Source organism: Sapajus apella, unplaced genomic scaffold, assembly GCF_009761245.1.
Source record: "Sapajus apella isolate SASKATOON/1434 unplaced genomic scaffold, GSC_monkey_1.0 scaffold32, whole genome shotgun sequence".
Lineage (NCBI taxonomy): Eukaryota > Metazoa > Chordata > Mammalia > Primates > Cebidae > Sapajus > Sapajus apella.
In genome coordinates, this window is record NW_022436972.1 from 15,389,368 (window position 1) to 15,416,319 (window position 26,952).

The window sequence follows — 26,952 nt, forward strand, 5'->3', positions numbered from 1 at the left end:
GCACCACTGCATTCTAGCCTGGGCGACAGAGCAAGACTTTGTCTTAAAAAAATAAAGTAAGTAAATAAAAATCTTTTTGGTTCTGTTTTTAAACCTTCCATTACTTTGAGATTCACAGGCTGCAGTTTATTAAGGAAGAATTGGATAAAAAGAAACTGCCAAACCTCTAGAGATTGAATACATCTTTTACTGTGTGAAATTTATTCTTAAGTATTTTATGTTTTGCCCATCACTTAAAAATAAAGAAAAAAATTGAGGCCTACAGTTTTAGAAATTTGGCAAATATAAAGGCTAATAACATAGCTACTTTGAAAATGGAAGTGCAGAACTACCAAAAGTTAGGCAATATTGAGAAGCAAGGGAGACTAAGACAAGTTCAGATAATGACCCAGTAAATGGTCAGGGGTTCAGTGTGCAAGAGGGAAGGGATGAGACAGAGAGAAGCTCTTGCTCTCAGCGGCAGACTATAAGGAAACAAATGCTGAGGCACTAACACTGTTTCTAAATCCAGATTTCTGGGTTTTGCTTTAAGATCATTTTTCTTATATAGCCCTAATATGAGATAACTGCATTTTCAGTTTGTGTTAAGTTGACAAAAATTAAAATGGCTTAATTATTTTTCATTACTTTAACTTTTAAAAACGGTTATGCGCTACTTCATTTGTCACCCATAAAAAGATTGCTGTCTCCTGACAAACTCAACAGCAGGGAATGTCTTTAATGGAACTGCTTTGATAAAACCTCAGCACCACACATCCCTCAGTTCCAAACTGGAGCTCCAAGTGTGGCCAAGTATGAATTTACTGGACCCCTGAAACATAAAATGCGATCAATAAGGATCTCTGCTTTCCCACCATAAGCCTACACTTCCTGGACTCACCACATTCTTGGTCCCAGAAGAACCGTCATTGTGGCCAAACCATCTATGACCCCAAACAGCCACAACTTATCAGCCTGATGTTCTGGTTCTCACACTTTGTTTCCATATTAACCCTGAAACTACTTGGATAATTTTTTGAGACACTGATGCCCAGTTTGTATAGTATTTCTAACCCGTAAAAACACACACACTGTCTTATTTTCCCCTCTAAAAAGTCAAATGAATGAGAGTGAACACATATCTCTTCATTAACCCTATCCTGCTTCTATAGCCCATGTTCCCTGTGTCCAGGATGCCACAACTACACATCCTCTGGGTCAGGCACAAACCCGGAAGTCACTCTTGTCTCCACCATCTCCTTGACCACCATCCAACCACCAGAAGCAGTTGGGTCCATCTCTAAAGGGCTACTTTCTTCTTGTTGTATCTCCTAAGATCAGGCCACCATTACCTCCTGCCTGGATCACTACAGCAGCCTCGGTGGACCTCACTTCTCCAATATACCCTCCACACTGCAGACTGCCCTGCTTAAAACTTCACAGACACTCCACTACCATTAAGCAAAGTCCAAACACACACAGGGCCCTTTATCACCTGGACCCATGCCCAGCATTCCTGCCTCATTCCTTACCAACCTAAATCCTTCCCCAGCATCCTATACTCTGAACTCCTTGGAACTTCCTGAACCTGATAAACTTTTCCATACATCCGAGCCTCTGTTACACTGCTTCTCTGACTATCCTTCAGGACTCCACAAAGAGGTCATGTCCCCCAGGAAAACAATACAACAGCTACCCACCTGCACTTCCCACCCAACCCCACCAGATTAGAAATGCCACCCATCCTCTCTCTTCTTTTAACGATCCAAAGGTGGATCCTACCTTCAGATCTAATGCCGTGACTGCAGAAAACATGAGTCATGTGGGCCAGTGCGGGACAGAGCCCTGCTGTGCAGGACAGAGAAGCAGCACCTTACCCTTGATCCAGTCTGACCCTGGCTTGCTTGTGACCTCTGTCTTGCCTGACTCACTGTGCTGTGCACCTTACTGCTTGACAAGGCCTAACAACTAACACTCCTTTATCATTAAGTATTCCTTACGCTTGAAATACAAAACAGGTATTTAAAAATTGATTACATGTCTTAGGAGAGGAAACATTTATCTTTTTTAGTGAGAGACTGTGGAGTAGGTAAACTGAGGCAGGTCCAGTAGAAGCTCATTAATGGGGATGTGCTAGCTGAGACTTAAGAAATCCCAGATGGATAAAATTTACCTTTGGAACAGAAATAAAGACAGAGCTCACTAATAGTGATCATTTTAACCAGAAGTTCTGTAATATTTTGGTCTCAGGATACATTTACGCTTAAAATTATTAAGTGTGGTCATTGCTCAGCTTGTCACTGACCCCATCAGCCTGGGCACAAAGTGAAGAAAAGGACAATGTCTTACTTATAAGTATCTAGAGCTTAGCACTAATGTGCAACATACTCTTTTTGGTAGGTGCTCAATAAATACTTCCATCTATTAAGGTACAGGTTTTATGTAATTTTACAATGAGAAATCCGAAACAGAAGTCAGATGAGCGACTTGCCTGATATCACAGAACTAGTTCAAAGAAGAAGCGAGAGTGAAGCCACACCTTGTGATTCCTGTCCTGTGGGACACAGGCACAGACTGCCATGGTTGTAGTTCCAAAGACTAAACGCTCCAAAGCAATAGAGGAACAGTGCTGGCAGTGTTGGCAAATCTGAATGACAGGTTTCCTTATGGCTGACACAGAATAAGCCTTACATTCAGTGGGCCTGTAAGCAGCCACATTCTTAGGCAAGGTCTATCCTTTCTACCAGCCGTAAAAGCCTTTAAGTTATACCATACCTTTTTCCTCTGTCACATGGTGAAGTAACTTCTCAAGTCCAGGAAGTTTCAGCAACAAGATGCAATTCGGAAACACGTTATCTACCACAACTTGATCAAGGGGCTGAAACTTCCCCTGAAAAAACACTTTAGTTAGTTGGAAAGCAAGCATTTCATTCAACAAAGACACACAGAAACAAAAGAGAAAAAGATACGTTACCTCATGGCTGGGCTTTTAAACTTAGTGCAGAGCTGCCTATTCCATCTAAGGAATCCCGACACTGGGACAGACTCTAGGAGGGACCCAGGCTCCCTTTAGGATGCTCCTGTGAGCACTGGGGTCCCAGGCAGCACACCATCTACTTCGGGTGTACAGTCCCCAAATGAAACAGGGAGCAAAGCAATCCAAAAGCACTGAAAGCCACAGAAGCTTGCAAAGATGGTGGAGACTGCATGGGGCTAGTCCAACCCATTCAATTTGAAGAACCAGCTGTGGTCACAGAGCAACAGTCCTGACTATCACACTGGAACAAGTCCAGACTAGGCACAGATATACATCTGCCTCTCCATGTTCACTCTAGGGTTGATGAAAGAAGCACCCACCACAAAGAGAAAAATACCAAAAGTGAATCTATCCCTGTCAGAGCTGCCTGACTATGCTTCCAAACTTAGACCAGAATAAAAGAAAAGTCAGCCAGAGGGAGAAGTCCTGGGCAGCTGCAGACAGGCGAAATCAGGCTCAGCCAGAGAAGTTTATATGGTCTGGTTGCCAGTGGGCCAGAAGTGCAGACCATATGGCTTCAAAACATCAGTCTTCAGAATTAGGTCTGGTTTTTCTTAACTGTACTAGTAGCAAGTAGAAGTGAAGTTTGTCTAAATTAAGGCATTAGCCCCCAGATATGGGGACACCAGACTGTACCAGATGTATGGCCTTGCCCATGCCCACTTCCAGCTCGCTCTACCCTCGGATACTGAAGACACAACAATGGCATTTGATCAATTTCTGCAAATGCAGCTTTCTTGGGTTTTAAGGGTAAAATCTTCTCAATCATTTGGGAGCACATGTGGATAGCTTGACATACTTTCTCTTAGGTTAACTAGTGCCATGAAATGTCTCAATTTAAATGTTCTTATTCCTTCAAATAGTAAGAATAATGCCCAGATTTTTCCCAAGTCTTATTGTCTTTAGATTTTCTACCTTAAATCTATACTATTCCATGATCAATCAATATGTTAAATATTTGACTACTTTAAAACAATTTTTATATGTAACGGACTATCACACAGTCATGATATAAAATAACTTCATAATTAGTGCTTCATTCTTATTTTTATTTACTATACATACATAGCAGGAAATGCAATAAGCAACCTGCCTTTAATATAAAGCTAGTAGCAGTGGAATATCTAGAAAAAAAAGAGTTATTTTTACTGATGTTAAAATAATTTTTTTTTTTTTTTTTTGGGGCGGAGTTTCGCTCGTTACCCAGGCTGGAGTGCAATGGCGCAATCTCGGCTCACCGCAACCTCCACCCCCTGGGTTCAGGCAATTCTCCTGCCTCAGCCTCCTGAGTAGCTGGGATTACAGGCACGCGCCACCATGTCCAGCTAATTTTTTGTATTTTTAGTAGAGACAGGGTTTCACCATGTTGACCAGGATGGTCTCGATCTCTTGACCTCGTGATCCACCTGCCTCGGCCTCCCAAAGTGCTGGGATTACAGGCTTGAGCCACCGCGCCCGGCCTGTTAAAATAAATTTTAAAAGAACAGGTCATATGTCAAAAGTGTGTACCAATAATTTTTAACTAAATAGGAAGTGAACGTGTCTAAAATGTAGAGAAGGAAATAGCTAAACATCTCAAGTGGTACTTTGAAGGGCATTTTTGGCACTTGGGAAGATGTGTTTGGGAAGCATGATGGTGTAAAATGAAAGCCAACGGCCACCCTGAACAGCATTTCTGCTTCATTCTGCATCTGTCAACGTGAGCTCGCCATAGCACCCTGGAGGCACCCAGAGCGCCAGGATAGGGTTAATGCCCCAGAGTCATGGTCTTAATGGGAGGTGGAAAAAATGCTATCAAAAAGAGGTGGGGGAGTCTTAAATGCACATCAATGCATGTGCTGAGGATGGCTGGTATCCTTCTCCTCATTAATTTATCCTAGAAAACATCACATAGGTGAGCCAAGGAGGTTTTCGAATTCCTCCCTGAATATTCCCCAGGGACTTTCTCCTGAAGAATAGGACCATTTCTGTTCTTTAAAGACACGTGGCCTACCAGCCTCACAGCTTGTGTGCTCTTGTTATACTGGCCATCACAATAGCTTCCAGATAAGGTACACATGATTAAACAAAGAGATAAAACTTCATTAATCCACAGTGAAAGGCAGAGGGCAGGGAAGGAGGAGACTGAAAGAGGCTAAGCTGCATCAAGACAAAGCATGCATTGATGCTTTATGACTTTCAGCATTTATTCTGCAACTTAAATTAACTTCCCTACCAAATGGAAGTTTCAGGAATTTGGTCTAAGGGTTAAGTACGAGAAATTTATAAGTGTTCAAACTTTATCCAAACTTGAGAGTCCAAAAAACCATATTCTTCTAAGCAGTCTGAGTAACACTTATTACTGTAAGTTGTGAATTAAAAGATTTTCCAACTATGGTTGATGGACCCCTAGGTCATGAGGTACCCAAGCTCAAAGCTATTTTCCTAATAACTGCTAAGACGTTATCTGCATTTTCACTGTGTGGATATCTGCACTGATGATTCAAATGCAATGGTGGGGAAAACTGCTGGCTCCTTAGCATGAGTCTGGTGGTGTCACCAGACTGTCCTAGTCATCACTTGGATCCTTATCGCCATTTATATGCAGTTTAAAAAATGCTAGTTTCACTTAAGAATATCCTTGAGCAAGTAGTAAAAGCAATTAATTTTACTTAAATCTTGCTCCTTGAACACAAGTCTTGTAAATTCTCTGTGATGAAAATGAAGTATGGCTAAAGGCCTTTGGCTGCTGAACCAAAGGTAAGCTGATTACCAGGAAGAGCATGTTGTCCTGGGGCTAGCTGAGTTGCAAGCAGAACCAGCTGCTTTTTCATGGATACCATTTTTATTTGAAAAATCCACTCTGAATTGTGGTGATTCAGACCCCAGTATTAGTCAGAATGTGAATGATGTGAGCCTGTCATTTCAAAGGAAAGACTGACAGTACTTGCAGCCAATAATAAAATTTGAGCTTTCAAGCAAAAATTAGAATTGTAGAAAATATCTGTGACTATGACAGCTTCTCAATACCTAAAGAGCTTTCTGATGAGATCAGTGGTAATATTAACAAAAGGGTGTGTGTGTGTGTGTGTGTGTGTGTGTGTGTGTAAAATGATATGTGTCAACATTTGGAAGATATGTGTAAGTCAGCAAACCAATATTTTCCAAATGACCAAAGCATAATGTTACAAAATCATATGTGAGTAAAAGGATTCATTTTAAGTGCAAGATAGACCAATGGATTTTAATGTAACAGAGCATAGAAAGTTAACTGATAAAGTTTCAGATTCCACATTGCAACTAAGCTTTAAAAAAATACAACTTATTGATTTTTTAGGTGTATTAAAGAAGAATATCCACAATAATCTAAACAGGCTATAACATTATATGTTCCTTTTCTAACTACAAATATGTATGAGGCCACATATTCTTCATATAATCCCACCAAAATAACATATGGAAACAGACTTAGATATAAGAATCCAGTTGTCTTCTATTTAAGCCAAACACTAAAGAGATTTGCAAAATAGTAAAACAATGCCACATGCCTCATTAAATTTGGTTGTTTCAATAAAAATGTGTTATTTATGTTAACATGTAGTAGCCTTATTATTTTTAACTTTCTCAGTTTTAATTTCTAACAGTGAGTATTGCTAGAACCCACAGAAACACAAGCTCTCTGGAACTCTTAATAATTTTAAGTGTAAATGTATCCTGAGACCAAAATATTACAGAACTTCTGGTTAAAATGATCACTATTAGTGAGCTCTGTCTTTATTTCTGTTCCAAAGGTAAATTTTATCCATCTGGGATTTCTTAAGTCTCAGCTAGCACATCCCCATTAATGAGCTTCTACTGGACCTGCCTCAGTTTACCTACTCCACAGTCTCTCACTAAAAAAGATAAATGTTTCCTCTCCTAAGACATGTAATCAATTTTTAAATACCTGTTTTGTATTTCAAGCATAAGGAATACTTAATGATAAAGAAGTGTTAGTTGTTAGGCTTTGTCAAGCACTAAGGTGCACAGCACAGTGAGTCAGGCAAGACAGAGGTCACAAGCAAGCCAGGGTCAGACTGGATCAAAGGTAAGGTGCTGCTTCTCTGTCCTGCACAGCAGGGCTCTGTCCCGCACTGGCCCACATAACTCATGTTTTCTGCAGTCACGGCATTAGATCTGAAGGTAGGATCCACCTTTGGATCATTAAAAGAAGAGAGAGGAGATCAAGCAAAAACAGTTGATTCTGTTTCCTCAGTATGGATGCCCCAAACTGGAAACTCACCTCCTTATCAGCCTTTATAAGGTAGTGGAGAAGCAGAAATAGAGGGTCCATGGGTGTGGCAAAGTGAAGAAGACCTCCTACAGATTACAAAAAGGACGAAAGGAATTAAACATCTTGGAAACACAACATGGTTATTTCACCTTAATCTCAAAGTGAAAAACATGTGTTGAAAAATACATGTGAAATTCCACATTCAAATCTCTTCTTATACAGGCCAGGGAGTCTGTGTGATTCTCTCCAAAGGCAGAATGTGCTCTAAAAGATTTTACTCCAAAAAGCTTCAAATCCCTGTGTGGAGAGGAGAGCCAAGACCCTGAAATCGATCTTTAACTTTCCATTTCTTCTCTAGAAATCACTTTTAACACAGCCTTCCAACCCCCTAAAAAAAGAGGGGTTAGGAGGAAGCACAGACAGAATGAGAACATGGCAATGTTAGAAAACCTGAAGTCTATCTATAAAGTTGCAGTAAAACATAATTTCCTGTGCTTTTGAGGACAAAGCCACGGGAAAGCAGTGCCATTCTCTCCATACACAGTCCTTTCTGTGGTCTGTGGGCAGGGGGATGCAGGATGCTTTGAATACCCACTGACTGCCCCCAACCCCAGCAATGCCCAGAACATGAGGCAGAACAGTTCTGTTGGCCTACTCTCCCCCTAGTCAGCACTGCCCCCAAATTAAGGGAACACCACAAGAAACTTTGGTGGAACTTTAAAGAAACTTTGTTATGTTCTAGCCTATGTGAGAAGCTATATCAGTATCCAGTTTCAAGGAAATAACATGTTAAAAACACAAAGATCCTCAAAAGAGTTTCCAATCAATACAATATGCACCCCATATACAAATCTAACTTCTAACTCAGGATGTGTCGTTGTTTTAGGAGACAAAGCAGAGTTGCTAGTTTAAAATTTCCTACTGTCTAAGACACACAGGTGACCTAACCTCAGTGTTCAAATGATCTTTCTGTTCTCCTGATTAAACCTGTTCTGATGCCAAGGAAGGCTAAACCAGTGACTAGACTCCAAATCCCTGACAGATCCACAACCCTACGTGTGAAGAATGGAAAAGCTGGAGTATGTATTTAGTTATTGGAAATGTTTGCAGTAGTCACATACCTGATTGAACTGATTGATTTATAAACCAAGAATGGTGTTTTTCCTTGAAAAGTTTTACTTCAAACAGCTGCTGTAGACACATATTGAACAAGTAAATGGCTCCTTCTCCTGTTAAGACAAATCTGTCTTTTATTTGTAAGTTTACAAACACACACACACCCCCCCCAAAGACTATCCAATAGTTCTAAGAAATGTTCATAATATGAACATAAACATACACAGGCCTATACTACACAAACTGATTCCAAGGAAACCTTTAGCTATTATACATAGATGGTAATTTTCCAGCACCATAATCCTCACTGAACTTAAACCAAAAAATTAGAAAGTGCAAGTCATTTATCTTAACTGCTACAAAGCCTGTCCTTAAATCCTCCATCAGATCAAGAGGGAAAACCCATTCTCAAACTATCAAAACACAATGGTTCAGCCACATGACATGAGCTGGCACGTGGGTTCCTGCCTCTGGGCAGCGTGTGGCTCTCTCCACACAAGGTCTAAGGCGGGAACCAAGCCCATGGACCCACAGGCCAACCCTAAATGAGAAAGACAGACATGCTTGAAGCCATAGGGAGTAAGTAAAGCGTCACTCAACTGGATGAATTTTTCCTTTTCTTTCTTAACCCCCTCCTCCCAAAAAAGGAAGGAGGCAGAAGGGAGTTAAGCCTGTGCACATCTGCATGTTTTATCCCTTCAACTAATAAAAAAAATTTTTTTCTAACCATAGCACAATCTCTGGAGAGAAGGATGCTGAGTTAACTATCTCCACTATATGCAGGGCACGTGTCCTTGGGGAAGTTCATAAACCTTCCTGTGCCTCTGTTTCCACGTCTGTAAAATGGGGACAATACTGAACCTCCTCATAGAGTTTTCTTAAGGATTACAGAAAGAACACATGTAAAATTTCCTAAACCAATACTTGGCACATGGTAAGAACTCAGCAAATGTTAGCCTTTACTCTTCTACTGCCAATGAAGCAAATAAAAACATTTGTTTTTCTGTTGTCTATGAGCATTTGGATAAAACAGAAATTTTAGAAGAGGGCTGGCTTTCTTCTGTACCTGTACTTTTGTTAAATACTTTAGAACCTTTACTGCTACCTAAAACTTCTCTTGAAGAAATATTTCTCACCTCAACTTAGTCTGACATATAAATAAGAATTCTAAACATAGCTGATCATTACAGTCAATTTCATTTTGAAGAAAAGAACACTGCTCTAGTCAGGGATTTGTTTCTTCTCTTGTTGCTTTTATTTCCATGTCTCAATAACAAGGCATTACGCATTGGCCCTCCCTTACTTTTACTATTCAGTATTACTGTCACCAGAAGAAACCTCTAATATGCCAAGTATCAAGTGTCTACATGAAACTTTGCAAGTTAATGGAAAAACAGTTACACAGAGAGGTAAACACTATCAACCATATCACTCCATACTTAGAATATATTTTAATATTTTTGCCTAAAAAATGTGAAGACAAAACTGAAAATGCACTGAATATAAAGTTAAAATCAAATTGTTTTTCAATAAAATATGAATATCTTCAATATACAATGCATATAATTAAAAAAAATTCACTGACAGAAAAAATAATGTACTATTTTGGTCAGGACAAAAAAGGAAAGTATAGCTAAAACTGAAACGAATCAAAATCTTGGCATGTCAAGTGAAAGCCTTCTGTTTTTGCTTTTTTTTTCTGTTTATTTTACTGTATAAGATAAAATGAATATAAATGGAGGCTAATGTTGAATAACTACACTAAAAAAAGTTGGCTTAAGAAAGCCAAAGAAAATTCATCTGTTTTCAGGGAGAACTCAAACATGCTACTTTTTAATTTTGCCAGTATTTCTGATGGCTGAACAGTTCTGTGAATTAAAATTATAAGAAAAATTTTTTTTTCATGTTTAGGTCAAATGAATTATCTGGAAAGACTAGTAATGTCATCAGCTTGCTTTCTTCTCCTCACAGAGCTTAGCTTAACTTTATAAGCTATTCAGAAAGAGCAATGATACAAAGACATATAAGTGTGTACACTTATTAGTCACAACATTTAAGAACATTCAAGTTATGAGACAAGAACTTACCTGAACACGGGTTAACCAGTTTTACAAACATAAGCCCACTTTTCATCTTCTTTGAAGCATCTTTTAAATATTCTGAAAATAAACAGTGAATATTACTGCCTTAGTTTGAGTTAAATAGACATTTTCTAGGGTACCATTTTTGATATCTTGTTTCTTTTATTTAAAGGAGTTATTTTCTTGGTGGTTATTCTGGGAATTACATTCAGTATCTTAACTCACAATGTAGTTCAGATTAATATTAGCTTGGTTTCAAGAGTATTTAGTAAGTTTTCTGCACATATTCCTTTTCTTCGCCTGTCCTTTGTGCTACTGTCATACAAAGTGCATCTTTACACATTATAAACCCATTAACGCAGTTTATCATGATTGCTTTATGTAGTTATCTATTAGACAGAAGAGTTACAAAAATATATTTGTGCTTTTATATCTATTTCGGTATTTATCTTTACTAGTGTTCTTCATTCTTCATATAGATTCAAGTTATCATCTAGTATCTTTTCCTTTTAATCTGAAGGACTCCTTTCATAATTTTTGTGGCACAGGTCTGCTAGTGACACATTCTGTTTTCCTTTATCTGAGAATGTCTTGGTTTCTTCCTCAATTTTTGAAAGATAATTTTGACAGAGAATTCTTTGTTGAGAATCTCTTTATTTCAGTACCTTAAATATGTCATCCCACCCACTTCCAGCCACCATGGCTTCTAATGAGAAGTCAGCTGTTAATTTTATTGAGGATCCCTTTTATTTGATGAGTCATTTTTCTCTTACTGCTTTAAAGATTCTCTTTATCTTTTCACAGTTTGACTATGACACATGTAGGTATGGATCTCCTTGAGTTTATCCTGTTTAGAGTTTGCTACATTCATTAGTTGTCCAGACAAATATTTTTAAAATAAAATTTAGGAAGTATTTAGCTATTATTTCTTCAACTATTCCTCTCCCACCCTTCTCTTCTCATCTGGGATTCCCATAATGCATATAATAGTAGGCTTGATGGTGTCCTATAGGCCTCTGAGACTATGTTCAGGTTCAGTTTTCTTTATTCTTTTTCTTTCTGTTCCTCACCCTGGATAATCTCAATTGGCCTATCTTCAAGTTTTCTAATTCTTTCCTCTGCCAGCTCAAAACTGCTACTGAACTAACTAGTAAATTTTTCATTTGTTAGTGCCCTCTTCAAATCCAGAATTTAGATTCTTTTACAATTTCTCTCTCTATTGATATTCTCTATTTGGTAAAACTTCATTGTCATACTTTCTTTCTTTAGACATGGTTTTCTTTAGTTCTTTGACTATGTTGATAGCAGCTGAATAAAATCTTTGTAGAATAAATCCAACATCTCAGCACCTCAGAGACATTGACCACTTTCCCTTTTGTGTATGGGTCACACTTTCTTGTTTGTGTTAGTATGTCTCATACTTTTCGTTAAAAAAAACTGAGCACTTCAGATAATAATAAATGTGGCAATTCTGAAAATCAGGCTCTCCTCTCCCAACTCCCCAGGATTTGCTGTTGCTGTTTTTTATAGTCACTGCTGTTGTTGCTGTTTGTTTGTTCAGTGACTTTTCTGGACTAATTCCGTAAAGTCTGTATTTCTTGAAGTGTATAGCCACTGATGTCTCTGTTTAGTTAGCCAGCTGATGCGGTGAACCAGTGAGTGATCCAGTCTTTGCTGAGGGGTGCATTGTATGTATGTTGAGGCATGCCTTTAACACTTGGGCACTTTAATCTTCTGCCTTAGCTTGTATTTACTGCTTTCTCAGGACCTCATGGTCAGTCAGAGGCAAGACATTGAGGCCCTCTCAGGTCGTCTGAGCATGCATATAGCCCTGCATATGTGTACAGCCTTTTAATCCCCTAGGAATATGTTAGAGTTTTTTAAAGTCTCTTATGGACATCTTGTTCCTCATATCTTACCCTTAAGTTTTTAGCCATGTTTTTATCTGCACAACTGGTATTGACCCCTCAGAAGCTACAATGTTAAATGACTGTCACTGACTGTTTTTGACAAATACCCTGAAGATAGGACTGTTCCCACAGAGAAAGCTCTAAGCACCAAGGTAGGTCAAATAACAACCATGCCCGGTAAATGAGACTTTTACAAGGAGCTGTAAGAAAAGTCAAATAGGGACAATGCTCTGGGAATGGAACTTCTTAAGGATCTTCCAACCAGGCCTATCCTATCCAGTGGTAAAGGCTGTTGTTTTTTACAAGTACCGTGTTTGTAAAGACCGCTGGGTTTCAAGGCTACTGCAGAGTTGAGGAGAGGAAATGGGAGTAGTTCAAGTTACAATCCCACAAACCCTGCTGTTCCTAATAAGATTCAGCAGATTTTCTTGAATAAACACTTCTCAAACTGTTGGAAGCCTTTGACTAATTTAAGGGGTTCCGAAAAAGTTGATTTTTGCTATCTTTGCCAGCGCTTTTCATTGCTTTTATGGGAGGGTGGATTTACCCTCACTGAACTTTGAAGACTTGCTATGAAAAAAAGAGCTCATTTACTTTAATACTTCTGATAAATTCCTTAGTCTATTGCTGGTATTAGGCATACAAAATTACTTGTGACTATAAATTAACTCTAACAAAGTTAAAGAGATTCCATTTACTTTGGGAAAATTCTGGGTCATTTCATGGGCCAGCTTCTCACCCAACAGGTTTGGAAGCTCCATCCTTTCTCTAACGTCTAGCATCTAGCACAGGTGAAGAATAGTTAAATTAATTAGAGATGAAAACCCTGCTTTTAGAATAATGGGAAAGAATTAGAAAGGAGAGAGAGTATGAGGAAGGGTCATCATCTATGAACCTACTTTTAACTATGTCTATTTCTTCAGTGATGTCAGCACAGAAAGAACACTGGACCTAGAGTCAGATGGGCTCATACTCCAATCTCTTAGTTCCTCTCCTGACTCAGCAGTGTGACTCCATTGCAATATACTCAACCTCTCTGTGGTTCGGTTGTTTCATCTATAAAATGGGTATAATAGTAATTATTTTACATGTTTCTGTTAGATTGAAATGAAATGTATGTGAAAGTACCTAGCATATGTAATAAGTAATTAATTAACAATCAGTTTCCCTTTCCTTAACTACCCAGAAAAAGTCAAGAACTTCTAGGGAATAATATGATCAAAATGTAAAAGTCACAAAATCCAAGCACAGAGTTGTGTAAAGGCTTAACAATTAGTCTTCCAAGAAAAGATTAAATTAGAATCATTGTATCCTGTTTAAAAGCCAGAACACAATGCATTTTACATGTAAAAATCAAGATAATGTAAAGTCCCCGATAGAGTTTCTGGCACATGGGATGTACTCAATAAACATGACATAAATGCATTGTTCAATTTTAGAGAAAACTCAAGAAATTATAAAAGCAAGTTTTGATACTTAAAGAGTCAAACTTCACTTGTCTAGAAAATTTGCTCATGTGAGACACCTTCTTCCAAAACTATGCTTCCAACTCTATTTTTAAAAGAGTAGCTATACAGTTTGTCTTTTTTATTCTTTTCTCTCATCTAAGAGATAAGTCATGCTGGCTAAAAAAGTACTTTTGCAAAAAAAGAAAAATCTCAGATAACTGAGAAGCAGCTATCAGTCTTGCTGACCATTTTGGGTTTAATAATATGTTAAACTTCCCAATTATTTCAAGCTCTGCCCCTCTGGTTCCTTATAACTAATGGATTCCACAGTAGTTATCTCATAGTCTCTATATTCTCTGTAAAGATTCAATTGTATGTCCCACTGGTCACCATTAACTCTGGCAGCAAATCTTCTGTTTACTATCCTGATCTAAATACCTCAACATGCCAGGCACAGTGGCTCACACCTGTAATCCTAGCACTTTGTAAGGCTGAGGTGGGTAGACCACTTGAGGTCAGGAGTTAGAGACCAGCCTAGCCAACATGGTGAAACTCTGTCTCTACTAAAAATATGAAAGTCAGCAGAATGTGGCGGCACATGCCTGTAACCTCAGCTACTTGGGAGGCTGAGGCATGAGAATCGCTTATGTAGAATCGCTTGAACCCAGAAGGTGGAGGTTGCAGTGAGCCAAGATCACACTCCAGCCTCAGCAATAGACCAAGACTCTGTCAAAAATAAATAAATAAATAAATTTTGGAGAGCAAAAATAAATAAATAAATAAAAAGCAGGAGTTGCTTTAAAGCAACAAAGATCAAAAGAAGCAAAGAAGGATATTACATAATGATAAAAGGATCAATGCAACAAGAAGAGCTAAAGATCCTAAATATATACATACCCAATACAAGAATACCCAGATATATAAGACTTATAGAGACTTAGACTCCCACACAATAATAGTGGGAGACAAACATCAATATTAGACAGATCAATGAGACAGAAAATTAACAACGATATCCAGGATTTGAACTCAGATCCGGAACAAGTAAACTTAATTAACATTTATAGAACTCTCCACTTTAAATACACAAAATATACACTCTTATCAGTACCACATCACATCTATTTACAGGTTTAAATGAAATATTGGTTAGCTGCTTGTTTGTTATTTTCTTCCCTCATTTTTTTTTTCATGTCTCTGTTATTAAACACAATTATAGGTATACTCATTTTTAGACTGCATTCAAGCCCGGGCAATAAGGCAACACCCCTATTCTCTCTCCCTCTTCTTCTTTCTCTTTCTTCCTCTCCTTCATTCTTTTTTTTTTTTCTTTCTTTTCTTTTATTTAGAAAAAAAAAAAAAGAAAAGTGAAATTCTAGGAAAAATCCTAGACAAGGTTCTTACGGGACACGTTCAGAAAGGAGGCTTTTCTTACTACTATAAAAAAAAGAAAAAGAAAAACCTTCAACAAACAAGGAAACTCTGATTGCTACTTTCCTGACATCTGTACTTTAAAGAAAACATAACAGCGACCAAGAGAAAACTGTGTCTAATGAATGTAAAATAAAAGATAATTGCTAATATGCATTGGCCATTTACTGTCTACCAGGCACTGTTTAAGTCCTTTATATTGTACACATAATAGGTGCTATATTAATTTCCACTTTTTTTGGATGAAAAATTTGCCTTAAGGTCAAAGTGCAAGTCAACTGTAAAGCCAGGATTATAAACTCAGTCAACTATTATCAGAGCCAATATTTTAAACTATAATACTGTAAAGAATTCTTGATCTGAAGACCCATATCTCTTAACTTAAAAAGCACAAACTGCAGCTTGAAAGCACGATGATCTTTACATGACTATTCTACGATGCAAACATTTCAAACTTTCCCTCCTTTGTCCTGTACTCTTCATCCTCAAAAACCAGCAGGGTCATCTAATCAGCTGCAATCCAGCTACTGCAATCCAGCCAGTAGACCACATAGCCAGGGGGCAGAAGGAAGAGAAAGGACGGAGAGCTGGGAAAATGAAAAAGAGAAAGGGGCAGGATCAAAAAATACATAAAAGAAGGATAGGAGAAACTGGTTGTGGGATATCAGAAACATCTAGTGATAAAAACAGATGGAGTCAAATTTGACCAATGGCAAGAAAAGAAAACTGACCTTTCTCTTAGGGTTTACAATATTCTATATTCTATATATAGCTGCATATACTTCTCCGCACCACCGCCACATATCTGTGACATTTTAATACTTAAAAATTAGGTTATATGGCACATATCAATGCACAGACTTAACCATTCTGTAATTTTTAAAGTTAGCCACAAAGTACTGTACAAGCCAAAATGGAACATGATTTTTCATCTACAGACCATACAGTATAGGTTGTTGTACAGTTGATATGAAGTTATTTATCAAGTAGTTTTTTCAAACTTGGCAGCTCTTTCTTATCCCTCTCTTGGTTAAGACAAGTTTCTTCAAAGCATTTAAAGTTCAGAGACACAAGAGAAGCAAGAGAGAGACAGCCAGCCACCTTTTTGCCAGTTGTTCTTATGACTTGGAAGCAATGGACATTTGTTCTTGAGCCTGTCTGATTTTTGGCACAGAGGAGATAAGCTCTGAGAAACATACACCCATTGTTACATGGAGGAGAAAGTACAGACATCAAAGCACCATTCACTTTATTTTTAGATATCGTATCAAGGCTATTCAGGTTTCTCAAGAAGATCCAACAGAAAAAGAAAAAGAGAGATGAGATTATCACTCTCACACTCATGCAATACTACGTCCTAAATAGGTTCCAGTTCATTTTCTTCAGACTTCAGCCATCAGAACATATTCAGACACTCCCCCTCCCCCTGCCCTCAGCACCCTCCTGCCTATTTGCCAGATACTTCCTTGGAAACACTTTGGTAGGACACAAATACAATGCATGCAAGACAAATCAGCATAATTTTCAAGTTACTAGCAGCTTCCAGGAACACTAATTTCAGTAATAACTATATGCCTTCCTTTCCCAAAACATTAGCACTGCTGTCAAAGAGATCTGGGTCATTTTCCTGGCTTTGAAGCTCTTTGTTTCTTCAAAGACTACAACAGGCAAACCAAGAAGGCAAGAGAGGCACGTACCAGGAAAATTACGTGATTACTGAAGTAATACGTTCCTCTAAGCATAACTTTCCTTTGAAGCTTTAGAGAAAAAAATAAAAATTAGAAACTAGCCTTCACCAGGACCATAGAAGACAAAATCTCCATTCTTTCAGGGTTGTCCCTATCAATAACCATGTTTCTAGGAATGGCCTGTGCACTGGAGAAGCCAGTAAAAACTTTCAGGTTCATGGCCAACTAGAGCCACAAGGACCAGCAAACATATTGGGACAGAGCATGAACTATGTGGGAAGCAGGAAAAATTTTGGAGTGCTAGAAAAGACAGTCCTGACTGCAGTGACAGAGCAACCAGGTCTGGCTCCAGGGGAGGAGGTATATGTGGTCCCCTGTCATCAAACTGAGAGCAGGGAACTCCAGCCTTTCCTGGTCCTCTGGTCTCCCCCACAGTGGCGAGGTATCGTTATTCAGTCAGCAGAGTGGCCTCTGGCACATAGCAGGAGTCCTGAAAAACGACTTGAGAGAGCTGACAGTCTCTGCCACTGGATTTCTATTGTCTGTTGACAGATTATTTGACTTCTCTGAGTCTTGGCTTTCTTATGTGCAAAGTGGTGATAGTAAAACTTGCCTTAACTGCTTCCCAAGGTCATCAAGAGGGTCAAATACAATTCCATGAAAGTGTACTGCAAAGTTATAACAGCTAGAAGGTGTAGGCCTAGAAGCTGGGCTTCCTAAAAATTATACAAACTTTGACCAAATGAAAGCAAGTGTAAGTTACAGCTAGAACCCAATTCTCCATACAAATAAACCTCTGCCAAACCTATATACAAGCCAGTCAAAGAGACTACAGCAACTGAGAAACCTCTAATGTTGGCCTTAGGCAAGGCAGCTTACGAGTGGCTGAGTTTTCTGGCCAGAGCTCAGAGTTCGACTGGTGAATGATGTGGCAGCTAGTTCCTGTGCTGTCTATCCTGCACACTTTCCTTTCTCCAGAAAAGCACTCTTTATCCTCAAGTACCCACTTTGTCCTCCTCTCCCACCATGTGTTTATAGTGAAGCCTGCCCTCCCTGGCTACAACTAATTGGGGAAGGGTGGGACAGCATGTGACCACAGGAGGACCAGTCAGAAGGCTGTTTTGAAAGGTTTCAAACTGGAACTAAGAGGAGAGGCCCCACCCAACAGACACCAGGAGATCCGAGGCTTGGGAATCACGTGAAGCCTGTTTTCCACTAAATGGAGGAAGTCGGTTTGAGAAGAGGAAGTTAACACTGAGAGAGGCAGAAACCCTGAACTCCTGCTACTGCAACACCCTAGGGCCAGATGTCCGATGTTCTCCACCACACCGCTACCCCTGCTCCTTTCTGGAAAGATGTGAACCTGCTAAGAAACTCCCAAGAAAGTTCAAGTCTGCTTTTGTAACACACAACCCAGGTGCATTGACCCCACATTAAAAAATGGCAATTGCTATACTAAAGCAGACTCACAAGCCATTCAAATCAGTATCCTGTTGAAGGAAAGCACACTAAGGGATGTTTGCAGGAGGCTATGGCTGTCCTCAAAGATGCAACCTGCTTTGAATGACTTTTGAAACATTCTAGTTTGCCACTGTGTCCAAAATAGTTCTGTAAATGCATCTTTACCACTTTTGCACCTATTTGTAGTTTCAATCTTTATCCACTTTCAAAGATAACCCATTCAAAATACGTACTGTTTACTGTGTGAAGTGATATGTAATCACCTCTTCAATGTAAAATACAAAGTGTAAAATACAAATTCTCTTTGTCAATTTGGCTGTGTGAGTTTCTGTCCCCATCAAAATCAAGAGAAAAAAAAACAGCCCCCACCTCTTTATTAAATCAACTGAACTGTCTTTATCCAATAGAGCTGCACCATATAAACTTTTATGTAACCCCAAAATGTTATGTTACATTAAATAAGTAAAACAGTGGAAAAAAAAGGCAAAAATAGAAAAATAAGAAAAATTTAAGAACACTGGAATTCATTTTGTAATATAAACGAAGACTGGAAAGAAATATCTCCAAAATCGTTATTTTGGGTGGCAGGATGATGGACAAATTATTTTATTCTTTATTTTTTTTCCTGTATTACTAGAATTTCTATACTGGGTAAGTACTATTATTTTAATTATTTAAAGTTATTAACAACAACAACAAAAAAGACTGGGAGAAAAAACGTGTAAATGAAGAGTTAACTGGTCAAAAGCAGGTTAAAAGGGCAGCAACAAAAAAAAAACTTTGAAAACAATCAGGCAATGGTAGCCAATCACCATCATGCAGGAGAGCCTTACCACATGTTGAGACCTAGGCCCTCGGAGGAGTCAGCGTTGGTTGGGGAGATTTAGCCAGACTTCAGCTTAGTGGTTTCAGGGACAGATAATGAAACAGGGACCAGAACATCCCTTACATCCCCTTGCCACTGGGTGGCCCATGCTGCTTTAGCAAACGGTCATCCTTAGGAAAGGAAGTCATAAAGGTAGCTCTGAACCAAACCCTGGAAATCCTAAGTGACATACTCTACTTTTTGGAGGTCATGCCCTGAAGCTGACGGCTGAGGTGCCCACACTGAGAAGTGAATGCCCACTCATGGAGAACACACTTCAATTCTTTCCAGCTCCTGCCATGTATTAGGTGTTCAATACATATTTATATAAAAATGCAACTTAAATGAATAATCACAATGAAATGTGTAGGTGGTCAAAGAGGTACCTCTAACCTGGGCAGTAACAAGAGGAGAGGCCCACGGGAAGGCTTCCTGGTAGAGGTGATAACCTGAGCTGGGTTTAAAGGATAAGTAGGAATTTGCAAGGTAAATAAAGTGAAGAGCAGGCAGGATTCCAGGCAGACACAAAGTCAAGACAGAGAAGTTGGGCTGGAGCAAATGGCTTAGCTTTGTGGAAAATAAAGTTGAACAGAGCCTTGAGGAAAGAGGAGAATTTGGATAGAAGTAGAAGGGGAGGAAAAAGCAGAATAAGCAAAGACATTGCAGGAAGAAATGGAATGTGAGACTTTTATTTGTTCAGTAAATATTTATTGAAATATCTACTCTGTCCCTGGGCCAGGACTAAAACCTTGAGGTGTAAGAAGGCTTATGAGTAACTCGAACCACAGATAACAACCCCAAGAGACTGGTACTCTCCCCACTGTAGAGATGATGAAAGTGAGGCTTTATAGTGAGGAGGCAAACTGTCCAAGGACACAGAGCTAATAAATGGCATAAATCTGGTTTTTAAGTGTGTGTTATTATAGCCAGGCTTCAGAGCACACTGACTGAGTTGTTTGCTCTTTAGCATCACAGTTAAAGCTCAGAGGATGTGGGAGAATCCATGCAGTTCCTATTCTGTTACTCAAATAAAAAATCATGAACACTGCTTGCTTTCCTTTTATGAATTTTTTTTTGTGACCTGGAGGACAAATATGTGGGAGTCATGAGTTCTTACTTATAAATATCCAAGTATTTTGGAACAATTACTAAGGGGAAAAGATCAGGCTCTAGAAACAGCCTGGTTACACCAGCTGGCAACTGATACAGTCTATCCACTTCAGAACGTGCTCAGATAGACAGCAAGGGAAGTGGATCCAGTGGCCATGTGAGAAAGGTCAGTCAGGTGCCACCAAAAAACATTTCGCAAAATCAAAGCCAGACTGAGGATTCGTGTGGAAAATGTTGAACACGCTCTATGCTGGAAAACTTTGAGACTCTTACATTGCTAACTGCCTGCAGGAGACTATTTGGCAAATGACACAACTTCCAAAAAGCTGAGCTTAATTATTCTGAGGTTGTCTAAAATCAGCACTTGAATTAGCCAGGTTCTCTATCATTTGCCAAGTGAAGTTCATCTCTTCTGGAAATAAGGAAGCTTTCGGCCCTCAGGTGTATTTCTAATCACAAACATATACATACATACTGTTCTGACAAAGAACAAAAATCCTGCTTAAGTTTTTCTTCGGAGATTAACCGTGTGCCATTAGGTAAAGAAGGGAAAAGAGTGTTTTTTAGGGTCACTGAAAAGTCAATTAAACCTATATTAGTTCTTCCTTTGTCATACACTTTAAACTTTTACTTTTTTTTCTTCCACAAAACAAGAGGCATTTCTTTTGGGCTTATAAAAAGCTATAATTATGCCAGTTGGTGGACCAAAAAAAAAAAAAAAAGCTTCAAGATTATAATCAGAAAAAACATTAATATAAATTCTCTCCATCATTAAATAAGAAAATTAGTTTTCCCTTTTAAATTTAATTTCTTTTTAAAAACGTTTAATTAGAACATAGTTCTAATGCATGAATTTGTACAATCCTTCCACATCTATTTTTGCATTCCACTTGGAGAGACAGCTCTGGTATAATCATTTGTGATAAGAATGATGCCTCATATAAAACACTATTATTGTATTTGAAATGTCTAAGGTAGGCAGGGATTCTTACCTCCCAAAAAGCAAGCCATCTTTTAACTCCAAGAAACTACTTTCTGTGGAGAAATAAATAAGTGCGATCTTTCCTAAAATACTTTTTAACATGTATACTCATGAAATAAAGGGGGATAACTTTATTGCAAAACTTGTCTTAAACTGAACATCTAAGTTGAAGTCCAGTTTCCCCTCAGGACTTTATAATCAGGGAACTGATTAAGGAACATTTTAATCAGCCTAAGTGAACCCAAATGAGTTTTGCTTTTTGTTTTAATGGGCCTGAAATGATTTCTGTTCTTTTTTTTTTTTTTCATACACAATGTTAGGGTTTCCCAATTAACATTTCCTTGGAGATGAACCCAATTAATTGTTCAGCCCCCAAAAGCAACAAATGCAGTCTTCTATCCTATAGGCAGTGAATCAGGTGACTTCTCACACCTGGGTGCATCCCAACTTAGTAATATTAACAAGAAAAACGGACTTCAGAAAAATGTTAAAAATATGACTCAAACATTTACTTTTAGGGTAGAAAAAGAGCGACGGAAACTTTTACTATTTTCCAAAAAGTAAAGATGTTAACGGCATCTTATAGAAATTAAAACTGCAAAGAGGCTAGTATTCCCAGGCCATTTTACAGAAACATTTAAAACCGTTCCAAACTAAAAGAAATGCTTGCCTTGTTGAAACGGGAAATGGTTCTGTCTTCACCCGTCTATGAAAACCAATGTCCCAAGTCTGAATATCTCACAAGTATCTCTTCCAAGTTCCAGATTTGTTTATCTGAGATAGTCAGCTTCTCTAAACAAACTGAAAACTAGAGGCAAAGATACCGAAATCGAACGTTTAAATATATCCTTCAAGATATAACACAGTGCTGTGGCAGGCAGCTCGATGAACAGCATGAATTAAATGTTGGAAAAAAAGTATCAATGCAAGGTTAGGCAGCTTTACCCTGTCTCATGGATAAATCCCTTCAAAGTTCTGTTTGCCTGTGGGTTCATGTGCTTACTTTTGAGTATACAGAGTAAGTTCTTCAGAGCCCAAAAGTTTTCTAAATCTGAATACAGAGCGCCTCCACCAAATACTTTTGAAAAATGTTTAATAATCTTTGTTTTCTTTAGTAAGGGCCCAACTTTACTGGAGTATGGTGGTCCCTCAGCCGAGGGCATATGGTTTCCTACTCCTGAATGTATAACTAAGCAGGCTGATTTCTCATCTTCTGTAAAAGCCAACAACTACAGCTGGGAAGATGAGCCTCATACTCTGCACTTACATGCACTTTCTTGACCACATAAATTCTGGCCCAGCACAAAGTGAGCCACACATGAGGCTGCCCATTCCTATATCCCAATCCAGTTCCCAAAGGCTGGTCTTTACTGCAGTGGTTCCTGGCGTGGGGGCAGAGGTTTCCGGACCAGCAGCATCAGCATCTCCAGGGAATGCACATTCTTTGGCCCCAGCCCAGGACCTACTGAACCAGAACCTCTGGGGACCGGGCCCAGCTCCCCAGGTGACTGATGCCCTCAAGCTTGAGAACTGTTGCACGGCAGTCGCTATCAAACCGTGTTGTACCCTCAGAGCCTGCAGGTGGCACTAAAGGCAAGAAGGAAAAATTGCAGGAGCCGGTAGCTCGTTTTTAACTGTTAAAGTTCCTGCCAGCCTGACCACACAGCTCTTTCTAGCAGTTCCCAACAGCTGCGCAGCCTCCCCCAATGCCTTAAAAGGTCACAGTAGATCTCAGCTTTGAACAGAAACTCGACTGAAACTCTTCTCACAACCCAGCAGTAGATATACTAAAACCTACAATTTTCAGGGATACAATCAATATTTAATTCTTTTGCGGGTTTTGTGTTTAATACAATAAGGACACAAACACACTTTTAAAATGACGATCTCAATACTGATTAAACTGAACAACAAAATAAGAAGCTCAAATTATCATCAGCTATTATGTATATCTGAATAATAATAATACACTTGATTCTGAAAGAATGATTAAATTCCCTGAAAATCTAATTGTCTTGATGTGATAAAGTGAGAAGAAAGGATGATTTTTCTAATGAAAGCATGTATACAGGTAGCCCTTTGCAAGATTCTGTCAAAACCCCGAATTTCACATTAGCTGTTTTATCACCCCAAACATCTTTATTGAGGATGTGTAGCAACGGGAACTCTCATACACTGCTTATGGGCATATAAATCAGTATAACTACTTTGGAAAACCATTTAACAGCGTCAACTGCAGCTAAACACACAAGGACTTACAACCAGCCATTCCATTCCAGGGTATACACCCGAGAGAAATGAGTGCCTACGTCCACCAAAAGCCGCCTAAAGGAATGTTCTCAGAAGTGTAACTTGTAATAGTTGCAAACTGGAAACAACCCAAATGTCCATCCACAGTAGAAGAGATAAATAGTATGGCTATTCATACCATTAAACAGAAGCAGCAATGAAAAAAACAACCAAACTGCTACAACATGAATGATTTTCACAAACCATAGATGAATCTTTCAGAGTGAAGGAAGCCAGACACAAAGGGGTACACTCTTATCCAAACAGGCAAAACTTCTCTGCTGACAGAAGTCAGCATAGCGGTTCCTGGGGCTATCTAGAACAGGCATGAGGAGCTATTGGAAAGGGTATACATCTTGAACTGGGGGATGGTTACTGGGGAAGTGTATATGTATGCAAAGTTCAGTGACTTGCATACTTAAAATTCGTACACTTTACGTATTTTTTTTTAGAGGCAAAAAATAGTCTTGACAGTCTGTCATGTAAGAATTTTCAATGATCATCAGTAAAACTCTAAATTCCTGGGAAAGTATGTTGGTATCAGAGTATATTTACTGCAATAAACACTCTGCATTTGCTGAGCTAAACTGAAAATTTAATATAGTGAACAGGAGATTTTCCTTTTTTCCAATGTTATACATATATGAAAAAAACCTTTCTGGCTTGCACTCCCTAGGCCAAATTCCTTTTACTCTGTCACTTAATGGGTCCTTCTTTGTGTGGCACTGGCTGTCCACTGTCCCAAGCCTCACATACCCTGGATGGCCTGTCATCATCTACACAGGGGGCTGAAAGGCCCCCCTACACTCCTGTGGTCATTATCCTGCTGAATCGCTTTGAACCACCCTTGGCCTAACCACGACTCCCATCCCCCTTCCCTCCTGCCTCGCCACCGCGGGCCTGTCCCTTTGCTTTCTTGTAAAAACTGCGCACTGTCTGAGGCCACTCCGAGCCTACTGGATCCCTGGTTCCAACCCTGTAGGATCTCAGAAGCAGGGCCAGCTGTGAGGTGGGGGACACCAAGTTACCCCCAAGGGCAGAAACCTCCGGGGCCCGCAGAGCGCCGGTGACGCGGAACCCATGTGGCTCCCGGCAGGCTGGGTCAGCTTCCGCCCGCCCACCCGAGCCACCGGCGATCAGAGCCCGGGAAACACGATCCTTTTCAGCGCTTCCGGGTTTGAAAACCGCGGCAGGCTATGACGTGTGACCAAGATGCGGGGCCAGTTATCCGGAGAGAATCCCATCCCGCACCGGGCCAGGGAGTGGGAGCAGCCGGGGTGCAGGGCGGCGCGCCCGGGGTCGCAGGCCGCTCCGCCAGCTCTCTGACAAGCCCTGCCGCCCGGGCGCGCGTGTTTACCTGGAACCAGAAACACGTGCTGCCGGGTGCCAACCCCGTCCCCGCAGTCCACGCCGGCGGCCATGCCGCCCGCCTCTTCCGGGGCGCCGCTGGCCTCAGCCTCCCAGCCCCGCCGAAAATGGCGGGAGAAGGGTCTGTTCCGGGTGGCACTGCGCGCAGAGGGACCGGCAGCGCCCGGGAGGAGGCCCGCGGGCCGAGTTTCGTTTCGTTTCCGGGACCAGCCTGCTGTTCGTATTACGTTTTTAAATTTAGCGCCAGGAGGGGCGCTCTGAGTGCCGGCGCTGGGCCGCAGGCAGCGGGAAGGGGTCGCGGCCTCTCCCTCGCAGCTCTGCCAGTGGTAGGTGCTCACCGCGAGCCGCAGGGCGCCGAGTGACGCGGCACGGGGCGGGGTCGCAGCGGCCCTGCGCTCTGTCACTGCACCCAGAGGCCCTCCGTGGTCGAGCGAGCGAGCTAGGATCGGGTCTACGGGGTGTGGGTCCGGAGGACGGAGCTAGTCCGAGTTAAGGACATTAGCATTCACATCAGAATCCGAATGCAACTTAGGCATAGCCCCCTAATTCTTTGGGAATGTATCTTGGTCGTCGGTTTCATTCTGTGTTATTAATGGCAGAATATGTGTGCATTCTGAGATATAAGGGATGTCCTCATCACTAAAAAAAGGTGCACAGTTTGGGGCTCAGAATATGAATTTGTTATTTTGAAGAACTTTGTAATGAGTTAAAAATTTAGACATTTAAAAGGTGATATTTATAAAGAGCCATGAAATTTGGAGATTTAAACCTTTAAAAATAACATTTTAATTGAAAAAGTGATGTTTGTTTGGTACGTAGTTTTTTTTTTTTTTTTTTTTTAAAGAAAGAAAAGTGAGAGAAAGAGGGAGCGAGGACGGGAGTCTTGCTCTATTGCCCAGGCTGGAACGCAGTGATGTGATCATAGCTCAGTGCAGCCTCAAACTCCTCACCTCAAGCCACCCGTCCACCTCAGGCTACCCTACCAAGTATCTGAGACTACAGGCATGCACCTCTGTGCCAGGCTAATCTAAAATCAAAATTGCATTTTCTTTTTTTTTTGAAAACTGTATTCTAAAGTGACTGTCTTGTTTTATATTTCCACCAGAAACATGAGTTTTGCTTCAGTTGTTCCACATGTTCACCAGCATGTTGTATTATCAGTTGTTTCAGCAATTCTAAAAGGTGTATAGTAGTATCTTAATTTGATTTTATTTTGCACTTCCCTAATGAGCTATGATGCTGAGTATCTTTTTTTGCACTAATCACATTTCAGAGGCTCAAAGGCCACATGTAGTTAGTGGCTATCTTATTGGATGGTGCAGATTATCAAACATTTCCTTTATTGAAGAAACTTCTGCTAGACAATAGGATGCCTTAGCTACTAAGTCATGAGTTCTTTCACATCAGAATTCATGGCTAATCTTCAGTAGGAATTGAGCAATTTTGTAAGACTATAACATTTAGTCTGAAAGCATTCAAAGTCCAATTTTCTCATTCCATTTTACAGTTACAAATTTCTCTAGTTTTAATTTAAAAATTACCTGACCATATTTGCTATCTCCCCAACTAAGCTGGAAGCCTTTTAAGAATGGGGCCATTTTTTATCCAATTTGCCAGTCTGTATCTTTTGATTGGGGCATTTAGTCCATTTACATTGAGGGTTAATATTGATGTGTGTGAATTTGATACTCCCGTTTAAAGCTAGCTGGCTGTTTTGCCCATTAGTTTATGCAGATTCTTCATTATGTTGATGCTCTTTACTTTGTAGTATATTTTTAGAGTGGCTGATACTGGTTGTTCCTTTCTATGTGTAGTGCTTCTTTTAGGAGCTCTTGTAAAGCAGGCCTGGTGGTGATGAAATCTCTGAGTACTTGCTTGTTCACAAAGAATTTTATTTTTCCTTCACTTATTAAGCTTAGTTTGGCTGGATATGAA

The 26,952-nt window shown here is 39.8% G+C and overlaps 1 protein-coding gene across 5 annotated transcripts in view; it reads right to left on the minus strand.

Annotated features, from left to right (window-relative positions):
• The window catches only part of RNASEH2B (ribonuclease H2 subunit B), a 63,638-nt gene extending 38,157 nt beyond the window's left edge, over positions 1 to 25,481 (minus strand). For 3 of the 5 annotated variants that reach the window (XM_032294577.1, XM_032294574.1, XM_032294576.1), the window contains exons 1-5: positions 25,007 to 25,423; positions 10,472 to 10,543; positions 8,390 to 8,497; positions 7,278 to 7,354; positions 2,755 to 2,869 (exon numbers count right to left, since the gene is read on the minus strand). In XM_032294577.1, the coding sequence (XP_032150468.1) occupies positions 2,755 to 2,869; positions 7,278 to 7,354; positions 8,390 to 8,497; positions 10,472 to 10,543; positions 25,007 to 25,070 (436 nt within the window). In that variant the 5' untranslated portion in view covers positions 25,071 to 25,423. Of the gene's footprint in view, positions 1 to 2,754; positions 2,870 to 7,277; positions 7,355 to 8,389; positions 8,498 to 10,471; positions 10,544 to 24,678; positions 24,825 to 25,006 lie in introns of those variants that run through there. The other 2 variants (XM_032294578.1, XM_032294575.1) reach the window with 2 other exon arrangements.
• Positions 25,482 to 26,952: the final 1,471 nt, after the last annotated feature.